The 26,939-nt window shown below is 42.0% G+C and overlaps 1 protein-coding gene across 11 annotated transcripts in view; it reads right to left on the reverse strand.

The window, feature by feature from the left end:
- Nucleotides 1-26,939, reverse strand: part of UIMC1 (ubiquitin interaction motif containing 1) — a 94,008-nt gene that overhangs the window by 46,150 nt on the left and 20,919 nt on the right. For 10 of the 11 annotated variants that reach the window (XM_084839366.1, XM_084839365.1, XM_084839367.1 and 7 more), the window contains 5 exons: nucleotides 17,492-17,582; nucleotides 11,616-11,740; nucleotides 10,151-11,284; nucleotides 3,949-4,013; nucleotides 845-933 (listed from right to left, as the gene is read on the reverse strand). In XM_084839366.1, coding sequence (XP_084695492.1) covers nucleotides 845-933; nucleotides 3,949-4,013; nucleotides 10,151-11,284; nucleotides 11,616-11,740; nucleotides 17,492-17,582 — 1,504 coding nt within the window. Of the gene's footprint in view, nucleotides 1-844; nucleotides 934-3,948; nucleotides 4,014-10,150; nucleotides 11,285-11,615; nucleotides 11,741-12,924; nucleotides 13,000-17,491; nucleotides 17,583-26,939 lie in introns of those variants that run through there. The other variant, XM_084839373.1, reaches the window with a different exon arrangement.

A 26,939-nucleotide genomic window follows, 5' to 3' on the forward strand; every position in this document is an offset into this window, starting at 1 on the left:
TTCCCCCAGCATGGTTTTGAAAATGCATGCTCAAAGCAGGTGGATTTATAAGCATTGCTGTATGACTGATTTGCTTTGAACTGGAAAAAAAACATACATGGATGTTCAGGATGTCTTCAACAGACCCAGGTGGTTTCTTACTAGGCAACCCAGCCACCCCCATTAGAGCTGTGCTTGGCACTCCTGGATTTGGATGTCCAAAGAGTTAATAGCCATTGCAGCTTCATTAAACACACCATTGCAAAAGGCAGAGAAGGAAGCTCATTTGGTCAAACACAGAACTAGGAGGAAGAAATATTTCACTCCATTTCTAGAAGACAAGATCAAGAGTTCTTGTCCCAGTGTGCTTACCTAGGAAATAAAGACTGCCATAAAACACTCACATAAGTGGCACTAGGATAAAACAAAGCAGCTCAGCCTGTGGTGCTCACCCTCACCCTGGTGCCAAGCAAATCAAGGAGAAATGAAGTGGGGGGGGGGGCGTGCAGCAGTGTGGGTGTGCTAGCAGCATCCTTTATGGTGTCCCAGGGAAGCAAAAAAGACCAAGGGGAAAAACATGAGCCCTATGTGTGGCTCTCAAGTGCGTCATCAACACTATGGCCCAAGTGACAGGGTATAAAGACAGCTGAGCAGTCTGCCTTCCTCCCGCCCAAGTCAAGACACACTCAGGTTGGAATGTGTGGGACCAGGTTGGGTCTTATGTTTTCCCAGGCAGCTGACCATGCCTTTATTCTATGTGGGACTTAGCCGTTTATATTCTGCCAAACAATACAGCCCTGTCTGCAAGGGAAAGATGAGACCTTCCTGACTCAAAGCTGCAAGTGAATCATAACAGGACTAATACCAGGGCAAATGGTGATCTCTTCCTCAGCGCGATTCTCTGTGGCAAGGTCTGGGCTTCTCTTACTGTCCAGGGGGGTCAAGGCAGAAATGCTATCAAAACACAAGCACATAATAAAACAACATCACAGTGTGTGGGCCTGTGAAAGTCAGACGCAGTCTTGGGAGCTCTGTTTATCCAAGAAGGATAGCAGGAGAGAATGCAGGAAAGAGGCAGTCTTGAAAGAGCCACCCCAAACAATGTGGCCACAGAGGAGCCCTTCTTTCTAGAGGCATTTTCTAAAAGCAAAAGGAAGGGTCACTGTCGTGCAAGAGAAGTAAAAATATCTGCTCAGAACTGCAAAAACTTCTTTGGTGCTTTCTGTTCTTGGTCACAGAAGTACTGCAGGTTGCAGAGCAGCCCAATCCTTAGCGAGGAACTCCATGGAGCAGGAAGGAGTGGAGATCTGTTTGATACTGAACTCTTCTTTCTCCCATCCTTTACTGCTAATTTTTTTTTTCATTTCATCACTGCACACAGCTCTCTAAAGCAGCAGGAATCTGACAACTCAAAGCTTCCCTACAGCAAAGTCCTGCCAACACAAACAGAGCATCTCTTTCAGGTGGTGTTTCACTGTGCCTGGCTCCTCTCATTTCGACCTTCCAGTGCTGCCATTTTCTCTGCAACGCACAGCCTTGCCACATCATAGGAAGACACAGGCTGAGCCACGGTGACATCGCCAACCTGTCACCCTCAGAGCTCCGTGTGGCTCTCCAATTGGATTGATCAAGTATGCAAGCACACACTTGAAAAACATGAATCCCCGTACTGACAAAAGAGAAGATTTATTAAACTCAGCCATGAGCCTCGGAGAGTCAGGAACAGCCACCACAGATTTATGATAAATAAGAAAATCCTGATGGGAAACCACAAGTGGCTTCTCTCGCTAAATAAACCATCTCAAAGCATTTGTTATGAGCCCAAGCTGAGCACAGCTTACCCTGTGTAAACCATCAAGACTCACTTCAAAAGGCCTTACACTAAACAATTTGCTATGACATTTATAAAATGGGCTAATCAATTTGAAGTCAACCCGCATTGCTTGCTACACCAACTATCTCCTAGTAACAAAGCATAAAATCATTTATTAAAATCTCAATCTAATGTACTTTGCACAACACAGGAAACAACAACACTGAGCAGTCCACAGAAAACGGGGGAGGGAGTTGTCTTTGGCTAAAGCCGCTTCCAAAATTACTCCAGCAGCATAAGAATTGAACAGCATCTGAAGCCCACTGACCAGGGTGCCTGTACACTGCCCAGCACAGGGCTCTACTGGCAAACTGCCTGTTGCCAGATGGCTACACATAACGTGCACAAAATAGAGAATACTGCGGCCTCTGTCATCTTCATGCAGATGTGCCATCTGATGAAATTAGATGTCACAGCACGTAATGGTCAATCTTGATCCTAGCAGCCTGATGAGGGCAGCCACCAGCTGCACTGTGAAGTTCCCAGGGCCACACTTTGGCAAGTGGACTGTACTTCATCAACCCTGCTTGTGGCTTGATAAATGTACAAGTCACCTAATGTAACCAGGAGACGAATCCTATTACCTATGGTCTGGGGAGGAAAGGGAACAAGCCTTAAAAGGTAGAAGCTTTGCACCAGTGCCACTTGCCGTTTACATGACTACTCTCTCTGGATGGAGGTAGAGGGGCTTTTCCAATCAAGCCCTGGCTAATGAGTACTTGAAATATTATGCCTTAGTAAGGAAACAGGGGAATCATCTTCCTCTCTCTGCTCTGCTCAGTCCCAGAACCTCTTGACAGCTGTAATGGCAAGGAGAGGAATCCACACTCGAATCTCTCATCCCAAGTACAATCACTATAAGGATGAAACCGGTATCCTCCTTATTAGACCATGTACATACAAGTGCTTACCCTGCAGCAGGGTGGGAAGAGCCATCAGCCAGTCTGCTCCCTCATTGAGCATTCAGCCAAAATGCCGATAGATCAATGAGAAGAGACAATATCGGGGAGAGAAAAACCAGTGGCCTCATGCCAAGAGCATTTTAATTACAAAACCTGGGGAAACTAACTTAAGACTCAAGTAACTTCTCACAGCTAGAGCTGTGGCTGAACAGCAAATATTGAAACTTTCCTGGCAAATTACTTCATGAATCTTCCCCCCTATCTGCAGTCATCTCCTGCAGTTTCCTTCATTTCCTGATCTCGACTGCAAGCCACCCTAGCCAGCATATTTCACTCCTGCTTTGGGAAGTTTTAAGGAAGCAGATCTCCCAGGAGGTATTCCAGAAATGGCCACCGTGCTCTGTCCTGCCAAAGAAGGCAGCAGGGACCCAAATGTGAGAAGCAGGCAGCAGCCTCACAATCTCATTATTTAATCATCTGAGGCAAACAGGGGAGGTTCCAAACCCAACTACACATGACACTTGCTCATGTTTGAATTGGATTTCCCGGAACATTGTTTGCTGTCCCAAGGAGACAAATGCGCTGTTGCTACTCAGATGTGTTTGCTTGGTCTCCTCTTCTGTTCTTGCCTCTTCAAAGAATATTTATTTATTTATTTATTTATTTTAACACTGCTCCAGCATGCTGTGTGCATACCCAGAGAGACTCTGCTAGTTTATTGCTGTAGCTCATTTTTCCACTACCCACCATCTACTGCTTTGTGATGTCAAGTCAGATTAGGCAGTCAGCTCTTGAGGCCAAGGACTGTACTTTCTTATCTTTACTGCAAGGGCCACTCTTGCTTTGCATTTTAAAGACAGGGGCACACCGCTGATGGCCACACTCTTTGTTGGAAAATACATATAAAGGTAATGCAAAAATAATGATAAGGCATGCCATGATCTCAGAGAAAAGATCCAGTACAGGGCCCAGAGTCGCATATGACTCCTGACCACTGTGCAAACAAGAAGGAGGCTCCTCTCCCCAGTCACCACACTTCAACACAACATAACCGGCCATATACAACAGCCATAGGTATAGGGGCAGAATTTCAATGCTACAGCTTTCAAAGGACCCAGTAAGACCATGAAGACCAGGTCATGCCTGCAGGCCTATGTTTCCCAGGATGTATTACTCTGAAATATACCTACTTACCTTTGTGTAATCTGCATGGGCTCCCTTTCTTCAAGCACATCCTCTCCGAACAACACTTGGGATGCCTAAGGAAAAAGAAAATAAGAATCATTTAACTGTATATGCATTTAAAAAGGGCCAGAGAATCACAGAAGAAACCACACAGTCATCATGACCAACCTGCCACTGTAGGGCAGGTTCAGCATACCAACCCATATCAAAGTATGGGTGCCACAAGCAAAGAGCTGCAGCAGACAAGGCTCACTGCGTTGTGTGAAGCAGGTGTTGAAGACAGCAGTGGAAAACGGCAAGGAAGTTAGGCCCCCTAAAGCATTAAGCTCAAAGGGTTAAATTCAGAAGCAAAAATCTTGTGAAAGCCAAAGCTGAGAAAGAAGCTGTCAGGAACACACTGCGAAGCAACCATGGTGGTTGCAACATTGTCCCTAGCTGGGAGATAAACAGAAAAAAACAATCTCGCAAGATGTTCTCAGAGCTTAGAAATGAATACACTAACTGTAAACTCGCTCTGCGCCAGAATTAGCCAATTGATTATAATATTGGGAAATGTCGCCATTCTGTGTCAACAGAAGCCACAGAGTAACAAGTAAGTTACACTCTAACTTTACGATTAGTGTTTAAATACATGTTTGTATAAAACTTGTGACTGAAATGGCTCTTTGAGTATGAGAAGCCTCCCCATCTTAGCGCAAAGAGGTCCAAGTGCTGCGTCTTCCTTAGGTAAATAAAATATTGAAGCTCACCTATCCATGATCTTTTACATGCTGGCTTCTTGATGTAAAATGGAAAGAAACTCATCTGGGAGGTGAAAGGAACGGTTTTCTAGGACAATAATTTACAAACCTTTCAGATCTGGTGTCCACTAGAGATGTGAAGGCCTGGAAAAAAATGGAATAATTCTGGGGGAAAACCATTTCCCCCCATTTTTTCCAAGCACCATTTTTGTTTTTTCCAAAAAAATGGGAAAAGTTGAACAATTTTGGATTATGAAATATTTTCTTTTATAATTGATTTCTAAAAACTATGTAATAAGAAGACTTTTATAGAAAGACTAGAGATATAAAATGTCTGGAAATAATGAAGCCCTAGGGGGAAATTTTTTTAATCGTCTCTGTAAGATTCTCAGCATCGTTATTTCCTGTATTTCTTACTAAAATTATTGCTCCAATGTATCTTTTACTGACAGACATTTTGGGATGCTCCAGCTCATGCTCAGTTTCCCAACATGTGAACAGAGTCACCATATCATAATATGGGTACTGTTCTACACAGTCTTGTATTTCTGGACTTGTCTTCCTCTGCCTCCAGTTCTTCCAGCTACTTCTGGCTTCTAGGATGATTCAGATGTTTCAGGGACTACTTTGCTGAAGTTCCCTTTGGTCAGACATAAACTAGGAACCTAAAATATATGTATAAATTGGTTTGTTCATAAAATTAATCATATTTGTTATATGAAATTTTAAAAGTATAGTTTATTCAGACAATTACAATTTTACTGAGTTCACTTTTTAAAGTTTTTAAATGTAACGGCAATTTTATGAGCAAACCATGTCATACATAATATAACTTTAGGAATGTAAAGGCTGCTTTACATTCCTAAAGCAGCTTTCCTCAACTTGGTGCTCTACAGATGTTTTGGACTACAATGGCCAGCATTCCTGACCATTGGCCACCCTGCCTGAGGCTGATGGGATCTCAGGTCCAAAGTATCTGGAGGGCACCAGGTTGGGGAAGGCTGTCCTAAAGCAATGAAGTGACTTTAGATCTGTAAAAAGTACTTTAAAAGATAAGTATTGCTTATTTTTCACTTTTTCCCAAAATTTCTGTTTCCCCCCCACAAAACAGGAAAAACACTCCCCCCCACCCTTCAAAATTTCCAGAAATTTTACATCTCTAGTACCCTCCTTTAACCCCATCCTGCCCTTTGTGATCAACTTTTAATTTTTGACTGTGTATGTTTATTTTGGGCTCCTCCTTCTCCCATTCTCTCTGCTTTTCTTTTTTGCTCCTCCTCTTCCTCTCACATTCCCTACATATGGTCTCTCACTTTCCCTCCATCCTGTCTTTTTCCTTCTCTTTCCCCTACTCTTAAAATAACCTGACCCAAAATAAATGGTAGCGGTGCCACAACAGTGACCTGTCTCGGGGCAAGCACAGGGCACTGGAAGATTAATGCTCTTAAAACTCCTAATCCCCTTTCCTAATATATACTAAAGCTCTTCGAGCCAGCAGTACTGCAGAACTCAGGTAACTTGCTACAGAGGGAAGGCAAAAAGCCCTAGTGTCACTAGTAAATACAACACCTGAACTTTTCAAGGTTCTCCACATCTAAACATCCAAAGGGACTTAAATTGGAGAATACATTTTATGAACATCTACATTACACCACTGAACAAGTCCAGATCACAGTGGACCAGGTTGCACCACTCATGAAGCTCTCACAGCTGAAAGAGTAAGTGAAGAACATCCAGAGGGCTCAAGCAAAGAATCAGTGCCATACTACAGAGAAGAAGCAACCACCCTGCCCCACCCCAAACAACTAGGGTTACAAGTCAGTCTGAACTGAGAATTCCCATCTAGTTATCTGCTACACTTCAATCATGCAAGCAAGATCTTTTCCTGAAACTTTCCTCCCTGCCCCGAGGAATTATTTTTTGTATTGTTGCTTCCAATTACCTGTTCAGTACACGGTAACTCTACCTGAAATGCTGATACCTCAAAGGAAAGGAAGAGACACACCCCAATAGGGAATTACATCCAATACTAACCTGAAATGCAAGTGACCCTCCCTAAATCTATCTAGGTCAGTCCTGATGCTGATAATTAGGCAGTTTGTTCCTGAAAGTCTTAAAGCCTGTTCAAATCTGTCAAGGAATAGGTGAGCCTTCTTGGCTACAAGGAACACAGTACTATTCATTTCTAATGTGAATTTGGTATGCAGATAAGGCCAGAACAAAAATTATGGCAAGATGTGAGGCTGCTCTTCCCATAACATCCAGGGATACTCAACACACAACATGACACCCCACAAGCAGGCCGCCAAGGAAGTGGAGTAGAGACAGGGCATTTTACATGTGTGGAGTATGCTCAAATTTTACAGGCTACAAGAAAGGAGACAGAGACATGGGGATGCTGTTTTCAATAGAAGCCCACATCTGCCATAACATCTCGTTTTAGTCTAATTCTGGACAATGACTAGTGAAAAATGTTCATCTAAACAGACAGATGTATATATCCCTTTCCTAAAGAACAGTGAAGAGTTTGAAGGAGTTACTCAAACACCATAACCATTTCAGCAGCATTTTGCTGTAACAGGACTGAGCAAGGAACCACTAGGGAAGACCTAAATGAAACTGCAGTTACTGTCTTGATTAACAGTTTTGCAATTCAGCAGATGCAGGGGGCACAGTCAAGTAGGTTTGCCAGCAACAGAAACTGCCAGGAAAAGCATGATTCAGTTTTAATGTTCAAGGCTAGAACTGATTCAGCTGTACTGCAGTAGCAACAAGTGGCACAGGTAGGCAGGAGGGTGCGGGTGGTATAACTGCCTGGTCTGAACAACTAAGGAGACACTTTGGCACCTTAAATACATTAGGGCTTCTACTACTGTCAACACAAAGGCTGCTGAAACAGTGACAATGAACCTGGGTAGGTAATTATGGGAAAGAAAAATGGAGTGCTCAAATGAAGCTTAAAACATGGAAAAGTGGCCTTTGAATTAGCTGCCATCAGCTCCATGTTTCGTTACATAGTGGAAGAAAGGAAAGGGGTGGTAAGAGTCACCTGCCGCAAAGCATATTGTCAGATTCGGCTGAAGCCCTGCTTTTGCTTCTTTGCTGTACTACCTTAAAGTGCTTTCGTGTATGTTTATGAGTTGGAACTTGAGCTTTTTACATTTTAATTGTGTTTTCAGGTTGCCCCAACATCTCCATTTGTTTCTCATGGCCCTAGAGCCATTTTAAATGTCAAGTCTATTACTCCCTGTTTTTGCTGGAAGACTGCTTAGGACTTGTATGCAAGAAACTCACATTCCTCAAAGAAGTAGCAGAAGAGATGCTGAACCCTCTGTTAAGATGCTCCTTCTTCAAGGAATTCATTAGAGGTTAGTATTAAATCCTGAACAGGTGCTAGAACAAGAGTCTTCTTTCAGCTGCCAGTGGTATCAGGCCCTTTGGGGGTCTCCTAGATTTTCATCAGCATTTCATTTACAAACCTTCCAGGTTAAATAAGGCCTGAATTTCTGACAACAGAGGCAAGCAGATCAAAACCACTGACACAAAACTACTCCAGTCATCTCCATCTATCATAAACAAGCACCAAAAAAAGGGCACAAATCCAACACTTTCTCCTTCGTAGGTCACCTTTAAGGTGTGTTTAAATATAGCCTCTTTGGATCCAAGACTGCAAAAACTGAAGCACAGGCTGCACTACACTTTCACTTCTAAAGGAAAATGCAGACATGACAGTTTTTCCTCAGAGTGTTCAATATTACAAGACAGAATATAAATATCACAAAACAAGTTAAGTATCTTTCCATCACCAGGGTAAACAATCAAATACACTTGAAAATAGTAACAACAAGGTTGAGCTTCAGTCAGAGAGAAGATAAAGTTATACAATGATCTAGCAGCGAAGTCATTATGAAAAATGAGGGTTGGAAAAGGCTGACACAAACCTAAAATACAGCAGCAATAAATACTTCATCTGACTAGCAATCTGTTTAAAACAGCAGCAATGACGGAAAGCCGCAGCTACCCCCTGAAATGAGACAAACACTGACACCTAGTGGCTATCAGGCAGGTGATAAAATGGCACATTTAGAAAACAGTTAAAGCAAGAGGAACAGGTTATTTTTGGCCCAGCTGCATATGCCACCACCACAAGTGAGATTATAAAGTTCTCCCTGTCACATCTCATCCTCTATCCAGCAACATGATGAATACAAAGGAAGGGTTATAAAAATCAGTCACCGCCGCATAGGCAACCTTAAAATGTAAGTTGTACTACTGGCTAAGGCACACAAAGGAAGCCGGAGAGATTTATGGTCTGAGAAATGTTACAAGACAAAGCAGCAAAACAAAACAAAAATTAAAAAAAAACCAGTGCAAATACTTTCACTTGAAAATATTTTTAAAAACTAAGCTGCATGGCAATTTTCGATCTCTGATCATGGACATGGACCTGATATCACATTGATGTTACTTTGTAAGATAGACAAGAGGCAAGGCAAAACAAACTAGTCATTATTTTAGCAAAACTAATACTAGTGATTAGCAAGAGCAAAGAGATGGTTTGCCAAACCCAAATCGTTTGTGGATATACCTCTCTTTGCAGTCATACTGTTGCCTTCATAGTAAATGTATAACTACCAAGACCTTATCTTTTGCGGGATGCTAATGGTTTTGGAACCATTGAAGCATGGTTAGATGCATTAGCAGTTATTTTCTAAACATTTATCTTGGAAGAAAAGTAACATTTGTTGCAGTTTGGGAACTAGAGGGGAATAGTGAGGGTTTCTACTTTTTCTACTTTTATTGTTTAATGAGTAGAACTAAAACAGACTCTCTGGGCAGTATCCAATGGTGTCATTCTGCAAACTCAAACCGCACCCTCTGGGCAGTATCCAATGGTGTCATTCTGCAAACTCAAACAGCACTAGCGGAGCTCTGATTAATCTTTCTGTTGCGCAAGCAGCTGAACATTATGCTTGTGCAACCGGTTGTGCAAGCGGAATGCACAACCAATTGCACAGCAGGTTGCATAAGCAGAATGCACAACCGCTTGCATAACCGCACTTGTGGAAACATACCTTTAGTTGGATTCTTCTCTTGAGCATAGCTCAGAACCTAGTTTCCGCTAGTGCGATGTCATTTGCACTAACAGAATGACACAGTTGGATACTGCCCACCAACTGCCACCTCAAAAAGATTAACTCACTAAATAACTAGATCCTCAAAATTTCCAAGCTGTTTCCTATCCCTATGGAAACCTACAAGAACCACCGTAAGTCTTCAAATGAAGATGATGTGTGGTCAGTCATAGGGAACAGAGCACCCTTAAATGTTAAAATAACAAAATTGACAGCATTCTTTGTGCTCTAGTCTGCTGTGTAGGCCACATCTGCAACCTAAAACAAGATGACTATCCATACCCTTTGTTCATTTAGAATTTCACCAGATGGACAAGGACAGCACAGCAAATTTACCTGACAAGAGGTACTTGCTGGCTCATCTTCACACTCAGAGTTTCTCCCCTCTGCCACGTTCTGCTCTGGATTTTGGTTAGGCTCTCCATTTGTTGGGGACAGAAGCCAGGTTATGCTCTCAGGTTCTTTTTTCTCATCCATATCATCTCCTTCCTGCTCATCTGTACCTTCGCTTTCCCTAACTGCTTCCTCCCCTTTCCCGTGTTCACTTTGCCTCAAGGAGCAAGAATCAGGAACAACTGGGTCCCCAAATCGCTTCTTCTGCAGGAGCTGCCGCTGAGCCTGTTTCAGGCTTTTCTGGTAAACCTCAAGTTGGCACATGATAACCTGGGTATATTTGGTAGGATCTACTCCTTTGGGGCAGAATGGAACACCCCAATAATAGTGCACCATGTCTTTCTCTCCTTCTTGTTGACATTCCTCCTCAGCCATATGAAGTGAGCAGAGTGGAGGGGCATTTTCTGGCAAGTCAGTCCTTTCTGCAGGCTCAGTGGAAAGACATGCCTTCTTGCTGGGCTCAAACTGATGTCCATGCTCGGAACCTAGATTGCTGGAGTGGTCCAAGATGCTGTGCTTCTGAGGCACTTTTTGTTGGGCTTCTGAGCAACAAGCAAGGGGATCTCCTTCCGAGTAATGTTGGGGATGCTTGTCAGCTTCCTTGCCTGTTGGCTTTGGAGGGCTACACCTTCCTGCAAAAAGTCTCCGAGGTGCCAGTGGCCAAATGCTCAGAGGCTTTTGAGGAAAGGTTGGACTTAGGGTAACTGGCATCTCCTCTTCTAGACTGGATGGCATTTCACTGGAACTGCTCCCTGCTGGTGAGCAAGGGTTTTCATTTGCCCTTGCAAAAGGCTGGCTCTTCCCTGGAGATACAATTATGCTAGAGACTAGTGAGCTTTCAACTATCTCCTGGCTTAACCTCGTCAGTACTACAAGGGGCCTCTTGGCGACATCTGTCTGTCCATTCTCATCAGCTTTGTCGCCGGGTGAGACGGAGCTGCACTTGGAGCAAGGAGACTCGGAGCAAGGCAGCAGTGCTGCAAGGAGCTCAGGATCCTCTTGTCCAGCTGGAGACACCAGTGTCTTGGAAGAAAGAGGCACAGCAGCTGCAGCAGAAGACTCAGAAGGCAGGCAACTCTAGAGGGGAGAAAAAAACCACAAGGGATTTGCTTTTCAACATATATACTCCTAATTATTAAATCAAACTGACTGCTCCTCTGCAGAGCAAAAATATATACAGTAAATGGACACTCCCACACTAACCTACAAAACAATAGCTAAAGGTGAAGCTAGCCATTAGCCACAAATGTGTCTGCTGGCATAGTAAAGATTAACAAACGTGAGCCCACCTTGTCAAATGCGTTATGCCATACACAAGACTGGCAAGATTCTAGCTGGAATTCAAGCTGGAACTACAAAAACATCCCTTTTGAACAACAGAGGGAAAAAATATCTTTGCTGCACTCACACTGAGGCTCTCAGCAATGGCCTTTCTCAGGAGTTCTTCCTCTTCCTCCTCTTGCGAGTTCAACTGTCTGGCTTCTTGCTCACTCATTTTCAGAGCCAGGGCAAACTGCTCATCTTCTGTCATCTCTGAAAAGAGTGAAAAAGAAGAACAGAACACAACATGAAGTAGTAGACTCTCAATTCTTAGACCCTGAAGAAGGTGCCTGGGGACTTTCACCTTCACAGGAACCCCCCCCCCTCTAAATTGGATCAAAGCCCTTACATCTCAGCTTACCTTACTATATACCTTCAAAACTGGAACAGACAGTGCTAAATGCAGAGTAATGCATTTTGTGCAATATCAAATCACTGAACCATAGTCAGGGCATTTAGTTAAGTTATTCCCATAGTGATTTCAGTTTATTCAGTTCGGATTTTAGTTATTCCCATAGTGATTTCAACTTTGACTCTTTAGGTGAATTCATCACATTAAAATATTTTTATCACATAATCACCCAGCAGCAGCTCTGTTTTGTACTTCCACATGGAATATATGCATCAAAGAGCCCGGGGGGGGGACGGGGACCAGTAGACTTTGAATGTGCATCAATAGACTTTTTCGATAGGGTGTAGTCTGTTGGCAGCGCAGAAAGAAGTTAGTTCCTTTCCACTAACAATTATTACCAACAACAAAAAGTCACAGTGCTCTGGGATGCATACACTCATGGAGAAACCTCCTGATATGTAAGCAGGCAAAGGTCATTGCCACAGTCTTCCGCAAAAGAAGGTTAGAAGAGCAAACTGGAAAACACAGAGAATGATCTTCACATCAAAAAGTCTGTCATGGCCAAATACCCCTTTGCCTGCTCTCCTGGTCAACTGCTCTATGTTGCCACCCTCTCCCACCTATACAGATTTCTTCCCTAAATGAGTTTCCAGAGCATACTGAAAAGTACAAGTAACAAAAGAAAGCTGTTCTGAAAAACATTCATTGAGATTTCTGACCCACCACTTTCACTCTGCTAAAAATATCCAAGCCTGAAAAACAGAATGAAAAAGCAACTCCCCAGCTTTTTGAGGATCTAAAGAGTGCACTGAAACACTCTTCATTCAAACCACTGTTGGTTGATCCTGAGCAGCCCTTCCTGAGAGGCCCCCTCTTGCACAACAACTCTTAACCAAACAAGAGCACCTCAACCCCAACGTGAGGTTAGAAGAAACTAAAGAAAGGGCTTTTGAACAAACAGAACACCTTCCAGGTGTGATGGGTGCCAGTCAAATTCCTTAACACTCTAATGAAAAGTGTTTGGGCACCAAAAGAATCATAATACCATCTCAACATCGTCTTGAAATGGGTACACTTCATATGAGAACTGCCTCCAGATGAGAGCTGTCGTGGATTACTGAACCCCATTTCTCCTCCTTCTCAACTGTAGAAGACAGGCAGCCAATTTGGGCTGAGAAAGAAACAACAAAACATGGACTTTGTAACATCCTCTGGAGAGGTTCCAACTATACTGAAGCAGCCATGTGACACAATGCAGTTTCATTTTGCCCTGCTGAATGGCCATCTTTTTCACTGGAGCTGGATTTAGCTGTTCTTTCTGGCATGTCGAATTGGACTGCAAAAGGTGCTGTACCGGCATTCCTCTATGCAGAAGTAAAATGATATTTTGAACTTTTCATTAGAAATGTAATTGAAGCCAAGGCAAGAGGGACAGTATACTATGGTGCTTTGATGAGCCAAGGAATCTTCAGCCAAGCCACTGGAAAGTGGATAGTATAGTAAACATACAGCCCATGGCTTGGATACCCTGAGTGTGACTGAATATGCAATGCACTCAAACTCATTTTATGCAGTTGTATCTGACAAAGGACCTGGTACAGCTCAAGTACTAGCTGAACATTTAAAAAAAAATACTGGAATTGGATTACTGTGGCAATACTGCATTTAAGTGCATGATCTGATTTCAAGGGACCTTTTGTTGTTTATTCGTTCAGTCGCTTCCAACTCTTCATGACTTCATGGACCAGCCCACGCCAGAGCTTCCTGTCCGCCGTCGCCACCCCCAGCTCCCCCAAGGTCGAGTCCATCACCTCTAGAATATCATCCATCCATCTTGCCCTTGGTCAGCCCCTCTTCCTTTTGCCTTTCACTTTCCCTAGCATCAGCATCTTCTCCAGGGTATCCTGTCTTCTCATTATGTGGCCAAAGTACTTCAGTTTTGCCTTTAATATCATTCCCTCAAGTGAGCAGTCTGGCTTTATTACCTGGAGTATGGACTGGTTTGATCTTCTTGCAGTCCAAGGCACTCTCAGAATTTTCCTCCAACACCACAGTTCAAAAGCATCTATCTTCCTTCGCTCAGCCTGCCTTATGGTCCAGCTCTCGCATCCATAGATTACTACGGGGAATACCATTGCTTGAACTATGCGGACCTTTGTTGTCAGTGTGATGTCTCTGCTCTTAACTATTTTATCAAGATTTGTCATTGCTCTCTTCCCAAGAAGTAAACGTCTTCTGATTTCCTGGCTGCAGTCAGCGTCTGCAGTAATCTTTGCACCTAGAAATACAAAGTCTGTCACTGCCTCCACGTTTTCTCCCTCAAGGGACCTAAGCACACATAAATGGAGGCAAGGTCACTATCATCATAGTAACCTATCACATCTTACTTTTTTCTTCTTTTTATTTATTAAGGGCATATGTGTTCACATAACCAGACCATCAGCAACTATAAAACACAATGCAAATAAAATTCCATCTATAAAGCAATACAGTGCATTACATTGCCATTGTTTTCATTCTCTGGCACAGTAAAATGGAACACTGAAAACAAGAAATCTTCTGGCATATCAGAAAGAAAAATAAATTGTGTTTATTCTGCTTTTCAAATGCACAGGTGGATTAAGAAGGATAAATCTCCACCCCCTGTGAAATATACAGCTTACATGACAGTAAAAGGAGCAAGCCATCTCCCTGAGAGAAGCAGGGCATCTGTTCCATCGAACCATGCTGCGTATCCCTGGCTATCATGTATTATTCTGCTTAACATCTGATCATTTCTAAATACTGTCTACAAATGCTCACAATTTGTGCGCGCTTGATGTTGATTACATTGGTCATAATTTATGATGATTAGAAATTCTAAGTATTACGTTAGCCTCCTAGTGATGTGGGCAAACAGACTGTTTAAGAACTTAGAGACACAAAAACAGCAGCTGAGCTTTGAGAAGCAAGCATGGTTTGAATGGTTGGACAGGTAGTCAATGTTACCAGCATCCAGAATACAGGAAACCATTTTCCTGTGCCTTTTGGGCACAAGTTATATGCATGCACATATGCACCTTGCATGCACCTTGAATAACTCCATTACAGTGCATGAGGTATTTTGTTTGTTAAAGCCAGCATTGTTCCATAATACCAAAACTAGGCTTCCTGTACACTCCTTTAACTTCTGTGAGAGCAGTCATTTCAACGCTGTATGAAAATTTAACCTCACATGACCAACACAACCAATTTGACCAAGAAAGTGAGTGAGCAAGAGAGAGAGAGTGTGTTGGGGGGGGGGGTGTTTTTAAAGATGCCACAGTCTTAAACAAATTAAACCAGTTCAGAACCTTTTCACATGCTAATATAGCAATTTACTAAGCAATTCATGTTTCAGTTTGACAACTACAAAATTGATTAAATGCAAAGCCCCAGTCAGAGTCCTAACTTCTAATAGAAGATTTCCCACCCTAACACAAAAATATGGGAAAACTTGTATCTATTACACTCAGAATCATAGTGAAATTACTGCACAGCAAGAAGGGATCCAGTATGTTTTAGAAAATACACATTAGAAAACATTTCAAAGAAAAGGATTTCTCCAGGTTTATATGTTTTAATTTTACCCTGCCAAGAATATAATGTCATGGATGTATTTCAATTATAGCTCAAAGTTAAAAATGATTAAAAGCTATAAAGCCAAAGAGGAACAATCCGCCTTGAACACTAAAAATACCAGAAATGTTCCAGCTTTGGAAATTGGCAGCACATGTAGGCCTTATTTTATCTAGGAGCCTTGAACCTCCACACACATTGTGCCAAACCAGACATGATATTATTCACAGAATTAACAACAGTGTGATTTCTTTTTTTTTAAGGATCTGGGGAAAACTCCAGATTGGGACCACAGCAGTGGTGGGTGGGGCTTTCATCCTTTGCCCTTTTCACAGGCCCAATTGGCCCCTTTGCCCATGGCTGCTATTTTCATTGGAAGGGAAGCAGCCTTTAATCTAAAACACACACACTCATATTCACACAATTGCAAATTGCTTGAATAAGTCTAGTCTGGCCAAGAGAGGGGAAACCAAGCAATCCCATCCTCCCTAGGCAGCCTCTTCTCCAAGAGTCCAATTTGTCATAAAACCCAAGCAACCCTTTAGAACAAAGACAGCAATTTTTATTTCAAAGAAATGAACCTTAATTTGCCTAAAAATAAACACTAAAAGGCTAATTATAGTTCTAATAAATAAAAGAGCAGACATGTAAGTGGATGTTCCTAATTAATTATTGCTAATTGAGTGCTCTAATATAGTGGATGAGACCTGCATCCAAAGCAGCAAACTGGAGGGGAGACGCAGTACTATTGCTTAGGTCAGCACTGTCAGAAGCAGCTAAGTCTCCTTTCTAAGGTATGCTGGACTATAAGTCTAGTCTCATGTTGCAGGGGAGAGATGGATTCCCCACATGTTCAGGGTATCCAGAGTAAGTTTCAACTGCAAACCACGGAATGCTTCATGTTCAACTGAAATGAACCCATCTCATAGATATGCTGTAGAAACAGAGGATTTCATGCTTTCCTGCTCTCATCTGTGCGCCTCTCGCTTGTTTGGAGTGCAGAGTATGTACCTCCTTCTTCCTGCAAAGGAACTTGCAGAGGGCTCTTTGCAGATTGCTTGGCATCTTCCCCGCTTGGAGTGCACCTGTTCCAATCTGTTTCAGGTCTATTCAGAAATGTGCTCCATTATATTCTCACATCAGTGCTGCATGCAAATCCAATATTATTCACTATATATCTTGTGAATAGTAGTATACTGCTGGCAAATTGTAGGAATGGGGTCTACTTAGGAGATCGAGACTTGTTCTGTGAAACAGCATGTATCTAACATAGGAAGCTGCCTGAAACTGCATCAGACCATTGGTCCATCTAGCCCAGTATTGTTGACACTGACTGGCAGCAGGGATTGAACCTTGGGACCTTCTGCAGGCAAAGCAGGGGCTCCACCACTGAGCTTCAGCTCCCCCCCTAGAAGCACAAGATCCTGGAATCTTGTCAAAGGCTAATTTGACTTCATCAACAGAATAAGTTACAGGGTCAATCGTGAGACTAATTAATCAGTAAACCACTGTGTACACTCTCACACTAATGACCAATCAAGCTGCAAACCAGAATATTCAGTGACTGAAAAGTTCACTATAAATCCTACATGCCATCTGTAACGATCACAAGATAGGGCTAAGACCCCAAGCTAAGAAGCGCATGGTAACGGTCACTTTTTATCTTTTATTCCTACCTTTCAGCTGCATATAGCACAGGTGAGTAAAGTCTCCACTGATAAAGTCTCCATATGAAGAATTGATCGCACCGCTGTGGTTTGCATACTCACAGCACTACTCTCAGTGCTATCAGACATATGCTTAGTTATATCACCCCATACATTTGAGGTATATGTGGTGAAATTTTATCAGATCTGCAATAATGGCTGCAGTCTCTGCCATCATTAAAGCAAAGTAGCTAAGCTGAGTTGCTAGCCCCCTGCCATAGATGCAAGGCATACATAACAGCTGAGTACAAAAAAAAGTGCTCTGTTCATTCTCCAGTTCCCCCTTTCCCCGCCACATGTGAAACCTACGTGCAATTTTTCTTTTTGCTGCAAACTTCGCTCTATCCAGCTGCTGCTTTGTTCTTTTCTTCTGCAGACCCAGCTCCTCTTTTGACTCTTGCTGCAGGAGAAGAAATATGGTAAATATATAAACTATAGGAGGTGCTACCATTTGATGCCCTTCCCCCACCCCTCCCAGCTCACCTTCGTCCAAATCTCCAAAACCAGGGGAGGAGGAAAAAGATAAGACAAAGAAGAAAAAGCTGGTGCAAAGGCTGACTCCTCAATCGGCAAGAAATGTGACTTTCAGACATGAATAAAATAACTCTCAGTAGCTATTAAAAGAGCTGTGTGATAAGTATAATGAGCAACAAGAGATGCAGGCAAACGTGTAAACAGGCGAGCAGAAGAAGACAACAGACTTCATGTCAGTCGCTGCCATGCAGAGTACCTACTACATAGAATTTTAACAAAAAGTTATTTTGCCTTTACATTCAAAGAGTCATGAACACTGGAAAGGCAAACGAAAAACCTTATTAGATCATCCAGCAGCAGGCATATCTAGCAGGGCAGAGTGCTCTTTCTTGGTGTAGCTGGAAAGGTTTCACCCAGCAAAACGGCTTCCTCAAAGAGAAGGGGCACTTGGTAAAAAACATAAAAGAATTCCAGTTTAATAACTTTCACTATGAGGCAAGTCACCCTACTATGTATCATATTTCAGTCTAGTAACTCCATTTACTCACTCTCTTTTGAGGGGGGCAGGGTCACATCCATCAAAATGGCTATCATGCTATGGACTCCCTGAACTGTCAAGTAAGTACATTTTTAAGAGTCAACAGTATGAGCATTTGTCAGGGACAGTTAAGGTCTAAAGGATGTAACAATGGAAGCACAATTGCAAGCCATATCCATGCAGAGAAAGAACAGGAGAAATTGAACAAGACAGAAATGGCTACACAGGAATCTTTTTAATAATTGGAAAACCTAAAACGGAAACTGACCAAAAGGCGTAAGGTGGACAGATTGCTAAGGTGAAATATACTGGCCCAGCACAAATGCATGTCTAGGCAAAAGTCAGAGACACAAAGGCACACAATGAGTTGCAACTAGCAAGAGATATCCAAAACAACCCATAGGAATTTTACATTGTAAGCAAAGACACCCCAAGTCTGCTGCTCACTTTAGAAAGAGATGCCAACGGAGAATTAAAAAATGCTAAATATCTACTTTCCAAAAAGTGCTGAAACAACTAGCAATATTGATAGGCAAAAATGGGAAAGATAATGAAGTCAGTATCAGAAAAGAGCATGTAAAATAATATTTGATTCATGACATTTGAGAATTCAAGGAAAGTTGGTGCAATTCCCAAAGACTGAGGAACAACTACTATAGGGCTGATTTTTAAAAAGGGGAAGGAAGATTCAAAATGGAAGAAGATACTGGAGCAAGCATTTGGAGAAAAATAAGGCTGATTATTAGAAGCAAATGTGATGATGTTACAGTCAAACTTAGTTCTCTTCTTGGCCAATTAACTCCTTTAGCAGGCAAGGGGAATGCACCTAGGCTACAATCTAGAGACCATACATACTCACTACTTATCATTCAATGGCCTGAAAATCTTGCTGTTCTTGCTGCATTTGAACGTATATCTGACAGTACATATTTATTTATTATTATTTATTTATTACATTTATAGCCTGTCTTTTTTCCTCCTTAAGGAACCCAAGGCAGCGTACATAATCCTCCTCCATTTTATCCTCACAACAACCCTGTGAAGTGGGTTGGGCTGAGAGTCAGTGACTGGCCCAAAGTCACCCAGTGAGCTTCCATGGCTGAGTGGGGACTAGAACCCTGATCTCCCAGCTCCTAGTCCAACACTCTTGCCACTACACCACACTGGCTCTCTATATTTGAAACAGAAGTGTCAAGTCTTTTTTCTTTTATTTTCTTTTCATTAATGGTATTATTAACAGTTATTGTGAATGGACAGGCCTTTTTATCATGTTCTTTTCTTTTCCACACACACAACACCAGCTGTAATAGAAGCAGCAGCACAGGAACATGGTGCTTGATCCTGTTCCTCAGTCGGGAATGGAAAAGCCCTGTTACTGTGCACAGGGCTGCTTCACAGCCCCAAATATCAACGAGGATATTGATCCACTATTCTCTTAAGCAAGCATGAATTATGTGAACTTAAGATGAAACTACATAAGTGGATACGCAAGTGGCTAAAAATAACTGCACTCAGTGGATAATAATGAATTAATTGATACAAAAGAGAAAAGAGGTAGCAGCTGAAGTTCTCAAGCAGTCAGTTCTGGGGCCTGTGCCATTTAGCTTCATAAATAAAGTGAGTGAAGAATTACCAGAGGGGAAGCCATGTTAGTCCATTGCAGCAAAAACAACACAGAGTCTTATAGAACCTGAAAGACTAACATATTTATAATGGCATAAACTCTCATAGACTGTTCACTTAGATTCTAGCCCACAAAAGCTTATGCCATAATGAATGTGTTAGTCTTTCAGGAGCTATAGGACCCTTTGTTGTCAGCGAGGAAGTTGACAATGCAAGTATCAATCTATGGTGAGACCAGGCTGGGGGTGGGATTTCATACAGAACAACCTACACAATTTTAAATGATGCAAACAAACCTAGAGTTGGACAGGTGATAATAAAATGAAAACTAGCAAAGAAAAATACTAATATTAAAACAAAATGAAGCAAAGCAAAGTAGATAAAAAGACAGGGCAACTAGTTAGACAATGGCATTTTTGAGAATTATTTATTACTAAAAAGAAATATGAGTTGCCTTAAGGTCTAAAAATGGCTCCCTAGGTGATGTGACAATTTAAAAGCTTTAAAACAATTTAAGTGTTGTGACATGCATGTAAGAAATAAATACAAACTGAGTTCAGCATAGTGACACCAGCTGCTGAGCAAGTCAACACCAAAACCTATCTGAGATGTTGAAAACAAAACCTGGTAAAGGACCCATCATGGACGCCTTAGATCAGGGATGGGGAACCCCCGACATCCAAGCCCAACCCCCTCCCCCATCCCAAGTCCTGCCCCGCTGGGGTTTACCCAGATGAGCACTACAGCTGGGGGAAGATTGTCATCTCTGTTCCATGATCAGAGGTAAGAGCTGGGATTTCTACAGTTTAGATATAGATTATCTTGCTTCTGGACAGGAAGGCTGGTTGACTGGCCTTCTCTCTCTAAAACTTGATCCTTTGTTTCAAAAATTCTGCCAACATAGAGGGTGGGACTAGATGGCCCACACAGCCTCTTCTAATTGTAGGATTCTACATATTCACAGATATCAATCCTGGTAACACTGTTCACATATTTAAGAGCTTATCTGTACTGGAGCTGAGATAAGCCAATCATATTTCCACACTGGCCTGTTAAAACTGTACAAGGGTTCTAGGTGCCTACATGGGTTTTTGGAGTGAATACCTTCAGTCAGGCTGAACTCTAAAGGGAAAGGGCACGCTACTTTGGGGCACAGTTGTTTACAGAGGAAGGCAATCATTCCCCTGGTGCACAATGCATTGCTCCCATATGACAGCACTATAGCAGCCATACAGAACTAAACCAAGGGCTCCAGTAGTTCTCTCAGCCATTGTTACCGCTTAACCTTTGCTCTTCCATTTCATGCCAATGTTTGAATCCCCCCCCCCCCCGCAATTTGTAAGTTATATTTTTGCAGACCAAGTCTAATTCTGCAATTTTCTGCCCATGTTTTCTAATCACTCCTGGCCCCTTTGGAATGCAATTCTGCTATAAAGTGCACTTGCGGTGTCTGACAATTTGCCATCAACTGTGGATTTTATTCGTGTGCAAATTCTGATCATTAATGTAGATGTTAAACACAAGCAACCCTGACACCAGTCCCTTCCTCCCGGTGCTGTTACTCAGAATGAGATTCACTGCTGTATTCTGCTACTCTTCATCTGCAATTCTTAGAAAATTTCATCCCCAGAGTGTGCCCATCCCACTAAGCGCAAGGCAGTTTTACATGATTCTCCAAATCCCAATATGCACTTTCCTTCACTGCTTTTAAAATGACCAAAACAAACAAGCCATTTTATATGGCAAACGTTATCCACCCCTCTCTTTCCACTCACCTTAGGGACAATATTTCCATTACCTTCTCCCAGTTTTAATACTTCCTAGCTATTGCTGTTATAAAGGGCCTATCCCCTGTCATACCTAAAGCCAAAATCTGGTTGTCTCTCTTTGAATCATAGGTCCTGCTCCCAGCTAACTCTTTTATACTCCATGTCCCACTTTGACATAGAACAGTGGTCCTTGGGAGCCTTCAACTCAGCATCCATGCTGCTCTGGGTTTAGCTTCATAACCTGTTCTAGCAAACCTGTTAGCAACAGCCTGCTTACACCTGCATGGAGTCTGTACATACACTTGCAAGCTTCATATCAGAATAAAAATCCAAGAAGGCAGCTTAGGAACACAGGAAGTTGCCTTATACTGGGTCAGACTACTGGTCCATCTAGCCCAGTGTTGTCAACACAGTAGAAATAGTTAAAAGCCTTCCAGAATTAAAAGGAAAAAAGTTTTCAGAATCTATCTAAAAGGGGGATGAGAAGGAGCTTTGCAGACTTCCATGGGGAATTCCTCAGTGTGGTGTCAGAACAGACAAGGCAGATACCAGAGAAAAGACCAATTAAACTTTGCTAATGACAAGCCAGAGAGCAGGGCCTCTGACACCGACCTCAGGCAGTTTCACATGGGTTTCAGGTAGTTCTTCAGATAATTCTTCAAGACCTGAAAAGCCTAGGAACAGATTAACACCTGCTCTTAAATTTTAGCTCATGAAAGAATTGCTAACCAATATAATTGGTATAGAATTAGTGCAATATATGCTGATCATCTTCATCCTACCAACTCCTGGGTAGCCACATTTTGAACCAATTACAGCCTCCAACTGTCTTTACATGGAACTGCCTTTAGAGAGTATTGCAATAATTAAGTCTGGATGTAACCAGTGCATGATTAACAAAATCCATATGTGCTTTCTCCAGACAGAGTTGCAATTGGTGAACCACCTGTAATTGGTAAAAGTGTTTCTAATCTCCAATGTCACCTGGGCCCAACGTTAACCAGGAATAACACTGGGTCCTGGAGAACCCCCAAACAATATACTTGATTCTTCAGGGGAAGTGCAACCCCATTCAAAACAAGTTGTACTTAAGTCCTCATGATTCCCAACCAACAGCATTTCCATCTTGTCTTTATTACCTTTAAGTTAGTTTGTGATCATCCAGACCAAAACTGCCACCAGGCATTGGTTTAGAGCTTCTACTGCCTCCCTGGGATCAGCTGATAGAAATGAGAAGCAAAAGTGAGTTTCATCACCATGTCATCAGTTAACTGATGATACTTCAGTCCAAACCTCTGGACAACATCACCCAGTGGTTCATGTAGATGCTGAAGAGAGTGGAAGACAAGATGAACTTGCTGAGGCATCCCATAAGCCAAAGGTCACGGAGTAGAACAGCAGTTCCCCGGCACCGCCTTCTGTAACAACTCACCAAAAAGGACCCTTCTTCTGCCTTGCTCTCACACCATTTCTGCCCTGCTGTTTATTTCAGTCACTGCTTTTCCTTGCCAGCTTCTTTGGATTATGATGACCCTGGCTGCAGTACAAGATTGTGGCTCTAGATTTGCATTTTTATTAAGCAGATTCATTTCCTGCAGGCCCAATACAGCAGCCTAAGAATCCCCTCAAACTAGTCTCCATTTGGTCACTGAAGTCTCCCTTTCCCAGTATAATAGCTTGCTATCCTTCCCTTGTTTTTCCTCCCACTGCTTGCCAATATTCTCATGATGCATCTTATATTTACTAAAGTAAAATGCCAAAATCCATATAACCATAATCCCTTTATTGGGACAAATAAAAGGTCACAAAATACTGAGCAAGCTTTTGAGTTCTCCAGAATTCTTCCTCTGGCAAGAAGGAAAATCGGGGGGAGGGGCAGTTGTTTAAGCCATGGAGTCCAGATTTGGTTACAAGATGTAAAGTGTGAGATGGATGCAGACATTCACAGATCACTCTACCATGTACTGAGATGCTTTCAGGAAGCACCAGGGACTCTCCCAAGGGTTACTGGGAAGAAGAAATATGCAGTGCTTCACTCCCCATTTATGAAAATATAAAACCGGCTCTTCCTCAATACCATCTTACATCTACTGACCTCCCGTACTTAGAGATGAACTCTGAGACTATACAGAAAATTGACTGCATTTCTTATGGGTTGCAGTGCATGAAACAAAAGGATAGAGCTTATAAACACCTGTAGAAAGTTGTGGGTTAGACATCCAGTCATTTCAGCAAAGAAAACAGTTCATCGTGTTTTGTCAGATCTATCACTCTCAAAACTGAAACAGTGTTCAACAACTGAGCAGCGCACACACTGTACCAAAAAGAAAATTTTAAATCATCCATATTCTGTGCCAAGAAAGCCCAAATTCTATATTAACCCTTCCCCAACCTGGCTCCCTCCAGATGTGGACTACAACTCCTGTCATCTCCAGCTAGCATGACCATTAAGTAAATCCACACAAATCAGATTAACTTGAATTGTTTCTGCCAATAGCAATCTGGGTTTGTTTTGTTTGTTGATGAATTCAAACTGCCCCGCAGGAGCATTGCTAGGCCAGGGCCCATGGAGCCCTGGCCCCAAATATATTCCCCAGGGCCTGGCATCTATTCTGCAGGGCGCTGAGTGTCCACCAGTGCCAACAGAAGAGGGACTACAGCTGGGGAAGAAAGGGTTAACTCTTCCCCTCCCCACATGCTGCAACATCCTCCCCATCCCCCCAAGATCTCTCCCTGCATGGGAGTTAAGCTTAGAAAGAAACCTTTTCTATTGGTTTAGGATAATCTGGGGCAGGATGCAAAGTAACTGAAGAATGTATTTTATTTGAGATTATTTGGATGAGAAGTTAATTGGCTGGCTTTGCCTTTCTGCAAAAATTAAATAAATCCTAGTAATTATGTCTACATGTGCATATATCAATATAAATCAACATATGCAAATTTTATGCATATTTGAGTTCTATGGGCCTGCACCCTGAATCTTGTAAGTGCCTAGAAACATCCCTGCTGCTCTCTCTTCCTCCTCAGCAGCAGATGATGGGCACGAGACAGATCCAGGGCCATTTGTAAGCCATAGGAGCCAAGAAACGTTACAATCCTGTGGAGGGACTTAGGAGGATTGTACACAACCCTATTTCTCATGGCTTTGGTTACACACTACTTTTTCCCATACCAATTATTCCCCCCCCCCCCCAGTTTTGCCTGCATATTATGTGCAAATCCAAACAGGGTGCAGGGTTCTGTGACAAAAGAGAGGTTGATTGGAATCCCTTGGCTGCCCCAATGCACTGCATGGATTTATTTTGCTATCCTTTGTTACAGTTGTTATAAACTTTTAATACCTTCAGAAGTCAAAGTGCTGTAGGAAAAGTCATGGGTGAATCCTGAACATTTCAAGACTGTGGGCCATTCCAGAAGATTAGCACAACACTTTTCTCCTAGCACTATACTTCCACTAGCATAGATCCAGCACCAGTACCACAACACCCTGTCCCTATTTAATAAAAAGAGGCTAGCCTTGCTGTATTGGAGGCCACCATACTGCTTGCTGCTATTTTGTTATTTAACAAAAGATGGGCACTCCAGTGAAGAGGAATGTGCACATTCCTGCAGGGAGAGGGCTTTGTCTTATTCGTATTTGCCACTTTAAAAAAATGACATGAGGGTGCTCTAGCAATATGGTATGTGAGTATTCAGTATCTAGCAAAATTCTTAAAAGATTCACCAAAAATGTAAGTATTTATGGCAGGTATTGCTTTTAATAGTGATGTCACAGTCACTATCCAATTGACGCCTATGACAATCATGCAAGGATATACCACACAGCTCTCACAACTGCCACAGTTGCACTAGCAGAAGTTAAAAACACATTTTCTCAATGACAAAACTTCTGTTTCAGAGTGGGGAAAATGCAGTGTTGGAAAGACATGTAAATCCCCTGCAATATGAGTAACAAGTGAGCATTTATTACAAAAAAAGTAGTAAGTTTCAGTAGTCCCTGTGTATGATTTGCTCTACTGGATAGTTACAGTCAAGGTAGCTTCTATACTGAATCCAATTAATCCTTGTGGCCTAAACACACACACAGTGTTTTCAGTGACTGAGATTTTTAAAACCATACTTATTTAATAAAATCAGAAAATGAAAAACACTATTTAATTAGGTCTTAGATCTGCTTATGGGAAGCTTTTATTTCTAGTGGGAGCAAACTCCTTAATCCAGAAGTACTCTACATCTGTGCTGGCAAGAATGGCCTTGAGATACCTTTACTGAACGCAGAGAGGGAAAGAAATCAACAAAGGCAGTGGGGCTGAGCTAATCTGACCCAACCTTTTAATAATGCTCATCCGCCAACGAGAATATCAACTACTCAAGGGACCATTCAACCAACTGCCTTTTTAATAAGACTGCTAGTCCAAAAATAATCTTAATCAATTAAATATTGCCAACACTGCTACAAGGTCATTCCTAATGCAAAACTTACAAGGAAAACTAATAGTTACGCTCGATTTGATCTGTGTGCTGTACATCCCTACTCACAGTGAGAATTCTGGATAAAGTCTTATTTTCTTTTCTTTAGGTTAAACCTTTTAAAATATCAGTCAGAAGTAATCTGTGTTACTTTCTCCACACAGGGATCTACAGTTTAATTTATGCTTACAAGCAATTCCAGTGTAACCTTTTTTAAAGACCACCGAAAGAGATTAGTTCTTCAGTCTCCACACATTTTAATGCAAGAAGAACATATTCTTTCACCACTATTTAAGCTTGATCATTTGAAACAAACAAACAAACCTGAATTCTTATAACCCAGCCTTAAACACAATGACTGGAAAATAAACCCCACTGAAATCACTTTAAATAAGGTCTTCACATCCAAGCCCACAACCTGATTATCTAAAATCTAGCTGTGCACAGTATTAATATATCCAGTCCTGATACATGGTACAGAATCTTGGGTAACAATGCAAAAATCAGGAACACACTGATATCTGAAAACAAAATTATCAGGGAAATCTTTGGTCATATCAGGAAAAATGAAACCTGGAAATGAAGGATTAAAGAAGAAATAAAAAGTCTCTATGACCAGCCAAGCATAGTGGGGGAGAGTAAGGCAAATTTATTACAGTAGCTCAAACCCAAGGGTAAATAGAGAGCAGTGAAAAACAACTTTTGAAGGAAAACCATGCACTAAAGGTGTATTTAAACAAACAGTTTAAGGTGTGTCCTTGCTTCATTTTAGGTTTTGCAAATTTGGATAGGAAGGAAATAACGTAATATATGGGGAGGGATAGCGTTGCTGCAAGGGGATAGCGTTGCTGCAGGGCAGGAAGTCACTCATGCTGCTGTCCCT

The sequence above is a fragment of the Heloderma suspectum genome, chromosome 2, assembly GCF_057233095.1.
Source record: "Heloderma suspectum isolate Gila_16-S chromosome 2, 16-S_ref, whole genome shotgun sequence".
Classification (NCBI taxonomy): Eukaryota; Metazoa; Chordata; class Lepidosauria; order Squamata; family Helodermatidae; genus Heloderma; species Heloderma suspectum.